The sequence below is a fragment of the Mesitornis unicolor genome, unplaced genomic scaffold, assembly GCF_000695765.1.
Source record: "Mesitornis unicolor isolate BGI_N332 unplaced genomic scaffold, ASM69576v1 scaffold4352, whole genome shotgun sequence".
In the NCBI taxonomy this organism is placed as follows: Eukaryota; Metazoa; Chordata; class Aves; order Mesitornithiformes; family Mesitornithidae; genus Mesitornis; species Mesitornis unicolor.
In genome coordinates this window covers 3,708-12,009 of record NW_010166966.1, presented here as the reverse complement: position 1 = coordinate 12,009, position 8,302 = coordinate 3,708, and the positions used below count along the sequence as shown (strand labels likewise).

Here is an 8,302-nt window from a genome sequence, read left to right as displayed (position 1 = left end):
GAGGAATGCACATTTCTATGAAGACTTCTAATGGAACCCCTGCCAAATACTATGTCCCATGTTGATATTCATTGTTGGAAAAGAAAATTGATGAAAGTTCTGGAAAGAGTTCAGAAAAGAGCTGTAGGAAATTGTTTTGAGGCTTAGAATAAGAAATCAAAGTGCCTATTTAAATTTTAGCCAAAATGTAACTTGACTCTGCTCTATGTACTAAAAATACACAGTGAAAGTATTTTGGATAATAGATGAAAGGGATCTAATAAAATAGGTTACAGTAAGATCCGGTGAATTGAAGCTAAAGCTCAACAGATTCAGACTAGGATTAAGCCACTGCATTTAAACAAAGAACACTAACTTTTGGAACAACTATTTGCAGTCCAGTAGAGTATCACATGAAATCTGTAAAGCCAAATTTATGCATGTTTTTCAAAGATATTCCCAAGCTCAAAACAGTAGTTCCATAATGCATGATGCAGAAAGTATTGGGCCAAGTGCTTTGATGTGTGCTATGCAGGAGGTCGGTCTAGATGATCACGGTATTCCCTTCTGTCTTTAATCTATTGAGGTGCATTATGACAAGCTTAACATGTATTTACATGTTTCCATCTAATTAGCAGAATGTCACAGCGTGCATTTATAGAAAGACAATTCAATTACTTTTAGATACTACCGTACCTTAATTTATTAGCTTTTGTTAAAAGCATGTAACAATCTAGAGGATATAAAGTATAATTTACAAAAATATAAATCTTGGTTATTTTATTTTTAGTATTTCAACATATTACTATAGAGTATGTGTTACTCGGAGAGTATGTTTAACAACCTGAAAATATCCAGCAAACCAACAGTGTGGGATATTACATCTGTCTTTTGTAGAACAAATTATATATTAGGGAATGGTAACCAAAAATGGCTATATTAACACACTGTTTATATGAAAGCTTATGCAGTGCACTATACTTGCATCCTGAAGAAAATATACATTTTAAGCTCTTTATTACAGCATTTTTCAGTATAAATATGCAGAGTAAGAGTATGAGTGTTTTAGGCAAAAGGTTTTGATTTGTGTACAAAAATTATATTCTAAAATAAGGCTGCCTTTGCAAGGTCACTTCCCGTCTTCTTGGTTAACTGAAGAGATAAAATAGACAGAAAAATAGCATATAAAAACATCTTTTAGTCCTTTTGATTATGTAACATTTGACACTTAAATTTCTTGCTAAACACCACGTGTCTTGGCTAGGTGGGTTAGGAAGATATTTGTAAAAGTATTGAATTCCTGGGAGATGAATATGAAATGATGACAGTAGGACATATCCTTCCAGGTGAGCACGTGTCTAGTTTTAGTCTCTCTGTGTGCTTTCTGTAGAGGAGTTGTAGGCTTGCATTCATTCATCAACACGAGTGGATTCATGTCCCATTCACAGCTTTCCCAGTGCAGTTGGACAGGATGCGAAGGTCTCGTTAAAGATGTGTCTGTATGAAGTTATCTGCAGGCGCAAGTTTCAACCGACATATTGGGATATACCTTTAAAACAACGTTTTTGTTCTCATCTAAGAACAGGACACTGAGGGAGCTCATTTTGTCAGGAACACAGCAGGGTTCTGGGATGCCAGGAATGATTCCCACTGCTTTTACAATGCTCTGGATTGTAGCGTGATTTGATGGCCGGACGATCTGGAACAGAGAAGGAAATAGTTATTGCTTCATTTATGAGCAGTCACTTTCCCAGATAGACTTTGGAAAATGACAACAGTTCTGGTTTTTTGTTTCTTAAAAAAGTGAATATACGCGATTGAGTCACAGGGCCACCCATCATAGTCAGTCCCTCACGCTTCCAGCTTTCCTGTGCAGGGTGTATCCAACAGGTATTTTGTGTTCCTTCTGCTGCCTTCATGAATACCAGAGGAGGGCACTGGTGGCACAGCCAGCAGTCAGCAGCCTGAAGAAAGACAGTCCCTGACTGCACCTACCAAATGCTGGGGGCAGGCATGCAGGAAAAAAGGACTAAGGTGGGGCACACTTCTCAGTTGCCAAGATGTTATCTTCTGTCTTCTTAACCTCTTGTCTGCCTTAGAAAATTGGCTACTGTAATTATTTCCAAAATAACTATCCCTATGTTCCAGTGTTATTTCTCCTCATGTAAACTAGCCTGGAATGAGTTACTTTTTCCTGGAGTAATTACTCTCTTTTAGAAGTGTAGGGTGCTCCAGAAATAGCATCCACAGGAGGGAGTCACTCTAGAATAGTCAAACAACCTGGCAAAGCCTTTCTGATCATAAACCACTGACGATCAAGTACTTTCTACCTGTAGCCTTTGCTGCTTCCCTCTGTCTTCTTCACCAGGCTTCCCCCCCGACACTACTCTCAAAGTAGGAGAAGAAAACAAAAGGCTGAGATGGCAGAAGTGTGGAGTGAGGTTTCACAGCATCTCCGTACTGTTCAGGGTACTAAGCCACAATCTTATTTCTACTGTTGATTTTTGGATGCAGTAAATAACACAAGGAAAAATATTTGAGAAGATGGGGCAGCCATTAGGCATAACAGCACTGAGAATGAGAAAATGAAAAAGATATATTTAACTATTAAATGGTATACTTTTTTTGTTAGCCTTTATTCACAAGTGATGCTTGACCCTTGCAGTCTCAGCAACTGAACTGCACCAATTTTCATGACTTCTGCTGCTTGAGGTACATGCAGTCATGCACGGGTTTACTGGTGATGGAGTGACAGCCTGCCTTTATCATTGCTTCAGCATGGCATGCAATGCATGTGCTCCAGCTACATGAGGCAACAGTTTGGCAGGCAACCCACCACTAAGGCTGAAGCTTCAGTGACTCCTGTTCAGCAGTCACACTTGAATACAGTCTGGTCAAGTGAGTACAGGAGCAGCAGTAAAGCTGCATCAGTCATAGCAGGCTTTTTGCTACAGTTCCATGAGTTTTCTGTACAGATTTGGTAAATGTGGCGCATTAATTCTTTCATCACTATTGGTACATAGCTGTATATTGGGTGGAAGATTACGTCTGTGGGACAACAAATAGGGACTCTGCGCAGCTCCACAGGGGAGCAGATACTTCAAGTGAGAAAAAGTAATGTCTCCTGTATCTTCTCTGTTTTTCAAATAATAATTGAGTATATGCAAAACATGATTTTTCATTTCAACATGAAAAGCTGTGTGGTCCATGGCTAGAACAAAAGAGCTATTTTTGAGGACAATTAAGTTTCGATACACTTGCTTTAAGTGTCACATATCAGCAAATCAGATCCAAACCTTAACTGCTATTAAGGCTTTCAGATGATCCTTAACTAAGGCAACCTCATTTGAGCCATTATAAGGAGAAACTGTGAAATCTGTCTTTGATCCTCTGGGACTTCAAGACAGCATCTCAATAGCCAAGTCCCAACAAGTGACCAATCCTGGAAAGTGCCTTTCTGTAATTGGCACATGTTGGCATAATTGGCAACAGCTTGCTCTCTCATGCCACCCTTCATTTTAGATTTCAAAGCTGTCCACAGACAAGCAGCAGTGAATCAGTCTTACAGCTGCTATGTGCATAGAAATAAGCTTCTATCTGCATTGGCCATGTCAGCAAATGTGGACAGCAAGAGAGAGACAGAAGTAGCTTTCTTCTGTTTAAACAAGTGCAGGGTTTAGAAATTCAAAGAACTAGAGCTTCTAGAATCAAGTTCTTACTCTAACCTTCATGAAAAACCACCTGAAGCGTTCCTAGCACCTTTATTATTTCACAGCTATTTGAAACAGTCCCAGATCCTAATGTGCTACTGAAGCAGAATCTGTTGACCCCTGCAGTGGATAGCCCTCATTGCCCTCATGCCAGCTACTGACTTGCAGCATTCCAGGGTATGAACCTGCAGAAGATCCTACTAGGATCCTCTCCAGCTGTGCAGTTTCTAATATCTGCAAGGAACAAATAGATGTGAGCAAAGTCTAGCGTGAGCGGCTGTCTGTGAAGACAACAGCACAGATTAGGTTACTAATGCCTGCAGGTGTATATGCTTATAGAGAAAAATACTTCTTATGGTCTATTACTCTGTACAAACCTGGCTGCCTCGGCCCTACATCCACAGCAGAGCCAGAGAGCACACTCACCCCACATCCAGCCAGGCTCTGAATTTTCCAGCCCTTCTGGAAACCTGGCAGGAGTTTTCAGTGATCTTGGGCTAGGCTTCACATTAGCCTTTGTACCAATGTGCTAAGGTGGAAAGCTTGAAATAATGAGTTGAATGCCCAATAGTGATGGCACTGAGGAAGTGGTAATGTTTTAAATGTGTAAGTTACATACAACAGGCCAGGTTCTGCTCTGAACCTCTTGGACAATCCTAGCTTGGGAATATTTTGAGCCTTAGAAAATAGAATGATAATAATGTAGCCAAAAAGCAATTAACAATGGGTTTGAAATACTTTAGACCCTTCCCTTCTGCCAGGCTTACACCCCTTTTGAGGTCTGTTTTGTCATGAATTTGCCCCTCGAAAAACAGCCACCCCCTCCATCTTAAATAAGCCATACTTCTGAGCTTCGGGAAAGTTCTGTTTTAAAACAAACTTTTTTGAGAGTTGAATTCACCTCTCAAAACAAAACTCCTGAGGTGGTACACTTACAAGGATGAAATCCAGAGAGTTCTAATTACTTTAGACCACGGAAAGGGTATGTTCCCACCTCCTACTACCACATGTAGGACTAGAATGTCTTTGGCAAACACAGCAGTGCGGACGGCTGTTACTAACCATGTAAGGCAGTCTTCCCTCTCACAGTTCAGGGAATAAGAACGTCCACAGTAAGGCAAGTGCACTTGCTGTGGCAAGATTTGTACCAGAGCTGGTTTGTATCTACATCAAGATTTGCAGTTATTAAAGTGGACTTGCAGAGTGATGTATCAATACTTAAAAAAAATAACCATCCAACATGATGATTCTTTGCATGCCAGGTATATAATTCTATCTCCACAGTTCTAAAAGAGTACCTTGGAAATAAGTTAGCAGTTGTCCATCACAGGTTGACTGTGCAGACCAAGTCTTCATGAATAGCCTTAACCTGGCCTTTGGGTTAGGAGTGCCAAGATCATATGAATGCTTTCCTGACTTATAAGCAAGAACAAAAGCTTTTTCTCACTCCATAATATTTAGTAATTCATATGCTCTAACCTGAAGCTTCCTTCATTCTGATGTCCTGGTTATCTCTGTTCATTTGGAAACAGTAATTTTTAAGAAGTACAGCTGTGAATGTGCTTCTATTTTTTTCCCCTCTTAAAAATACAAAGCTAGCAAAAAGTAGGCCTCTTCCAGATCCAACCCAATCAGAGAGTGTGTCAGCCCCAAAATCCCCAGATCTATGTATCTGTGATTTAAATTTCTGTGAGTTTTGGTTTTGGGGTTTTTTTGTTGTTTTTTAAAGAAATGTTGGTTTGGTTTGGTTTTTTTGGGACCAATACGCAGCCACATTAATTTATCTAGAAAACAAGTATCAAAATAAGAACTAAAGTAAGTGGTTTTGCTTTACAAGGGAATCATTATTACATAGTAAGTAATATTTCCAGATAAGACATTAAATAAGTCAGCAATATAAGCTTACTTAACTATTCCAGCTAGGAACAGATCCACTCTCTTTGGGTTCTGTCAGCTTTTGCTCAAAAGAAGCCACATGTGTTAAATGTATCTTCTGTTTTGTTTTTTTTCTCTTGTATGTATGAATGCTGCATTAGACTGTAGGTCTAGAGCAGAGGACCCACATTCCCAGACTGTGTTTTCTCTTGGATAAGTTAAACAGTGTTGCATGTTCTCTTTTTACTGCAACAAAAAAAGTGAGGTTGTATGTGAGCCTGTGCAAGCTGTAATTTTTACCAGGCCGTGCGTCAATGTACGTATGCATGGTTCAGCATCAGCCAGCTACACGACGACATGTGGCCAGATTTGTACACCCTACCATGATGTCTGGATTTCCACTGTTCCTGGACTTAAAGTAGCCTGCATATCTCCCCTTCCTGAAATCTTACTACTTATTTCAACACAAACATACATCAATCTCCCTGTGTATAAAGTAGGGCAGATTCTTGTCTCAGAGCTTTGAAATTCCATGCAGTAAAACACTATCCATTATTTATACGCCGAGTGGCCACATGCAAAAATAGCAGTAGAATAAATAATCAGGGCATTTGTAGGTGGAATTGCAAAATAATTACAGTTTCTAAACATACAGGTTATGCAGTGCCTCAGATCCTTCCCTCCCCCATTACTCGAAAGACCTCTCAAAAGCTGATAAATCTTGTGCTACATTGGATTGTCAAAATTTCTACTTCTTGCCACAGAGCAAGTGAGTGGGAGTGGGCCAAACCTGAATTCCATTGGAGCAGGGGTTCATGTTTGCCTTTCTATTAGCAAATTTCACACTGCTTCTCTAGAAGGAATTCAGCATGCTGGCTTTAGAGTGTTACAGGCAGCTCTTTGGCATTTCCAGCCACTTAAAGCAAATCAACTTTTTTTGTTCCAGCAGAGTATCTTGAGAATTTAGGAAATTTTAAAAGTACCAGAGAATTTTGAGATGCAAATAGCAGCTTAATCAGCATGCTTATTTTCAAAGTGACAAGCACTTTCTAGAAGTTAAAAACACCTCAGTGTCACCACTCTGCATTTTCCTCCTAAGAAATTCAGTGGAATTCAGAAATACTCTCATACAGTACCTTGTTTTATTATTAGCATATACTACTTTATACTTCTACCACCACAACAAAGTAGTTTGATGATTTAGTGTGTGTAACTCTTATTTTAACAAGCCGTGTAAGTCTTTATGTTATGGTTTCAAGACATAAGGTGAGAAATTGTAAGATAAACCAGTGACAATTTTCTTATTCTTCAGATTACACTTGAGGATAACTTAGAATCTTTTTCACGCTCTGATGAATAAGTTGATGGAAACAATATTGCTAAAATTATTTAGGCTGACCAAGGCAACAGAACACAGTGAAAAATGTAACAATCTAAAGGAAAATCTAACTAACAAAGTAGTTGGGTAGGCAGAACATTGGCTCTGCTCTTTGCAAGCTAACGACAACAAAAAGGTTTATTACCTTGGGCATTGGAAATTCACATGCCCCCGCACAATAGTAGGCATCAAATGATTTGGGAGATATGATCCATTCATTCCAGCCAATATCAGCAAAATCAACTTTCATGTATCTTCTTGAGCAAACCCTTGGCTCATTCCATTGTTTTCGCCTTGCTTTCTTCATTGTTTTCTCATCAAAGTTTAGCACCTGAGACTTTCTAAGTGTTTCTGTATTTTCTTGCCCTTTTCTCCTTCGGTCTTTGCGTGAGACTTTTGGTTTCAAGGACTTGTAGGCATTCTCCCATATGTCATGTTTGTTGAATTTATTGTTGTTATAATCTACTTCTGGCAACTCATTGTTCTGAATGGAGCTAGAGAGGTACGTATCCCTCCTCACTCGGGTGTCAGTCGAAGCATTAGGGGATAGATTTGGGTCCCCATCGTTGGAAGGGAATGGGTCATAACGCTGTAGTGTGACTGCCACACTGTTAGGTTCAGAGATTGCAAGGTCATTGGCATAAACTAGTATATAAGGCAAATGGCTGGTGACCTGGTCAGGGAAGCCCTGGTGTTTCTCCCCAGAATCAAGCTCAGCGCAGAGAATGAGCTCTCCAGCCCGTTTTGATTCTTTGATGATGTGTGAAATGTCCTTCGCATGCCAAGCCCCTCGCCTTTGAAGAGACACAGTGATGTTCCCTTTCACTAGCCCATAGGCAGAATTCTGGTGAATGCTTTGGAAAATGAGGTTGAGTCGCAGGATTGGAGGCAGGTGAAGGAGGCGGCAGGACGAGTTCTTGGACCGCTTACAGAAAACTTCCCGAGGCCGAGGGCGTTTGTCAGCATAGAAGTGAAAAGTGGCAGCAAGGATCATCTCTGAATCCTGCATGGATGTCAGGTTGAAGCAGTACAAGGGCTTCTGGGCCAAGAATTCTGCAAGAAAGCATGAAAAACGTGGATGAATATCTGAGACCAAAAAGGGTAGTCAAACCATTATTCTTGTGTAAGTGGATTAACAAATTTTGCTTTTTGCTTACCCACTTCAAAACAGTATAGTGAGCTTGTCACCTCAGCTTAAAACTATAGTAAATAAGAGGAAGAAAACCCCCTAACAACAATTAATAGCAATATTACAGTAACATCAGGAGTGTCCAACACACTGGGCACCTTTTGTATACATGAGGGATAAATCTCTTCCCAGAGATTTTCAGTTTCAGACTACCCGGGTAGGCAAGAAAAG

The 8,302-nt window shown here is 40.0% G+C and overlaps 1 protein-coding gene across 1 annotated transcript; it reads right to left on the bottom strand.

Annotated features, from left to right (window-relative positions):
* Positions 1-657: 657 nt before the first annotated feature.
* GDF10 (growth differentiation factor 10) lies at positions 658-7,995 on the bottom strand (the record flags this gene model as incomplete). Its single annotated transcript, XM_010195140.1, has 2 exons — positions 658-1,678; positions 7,088-7,995. Coding segments are annotated over 2 exons (1,100 nt in total), but the record flags the coding sequence as incomplete, so codon positions are not given.
* Positions 7,996-8,302: the final 307 nt, after the last annotated feature.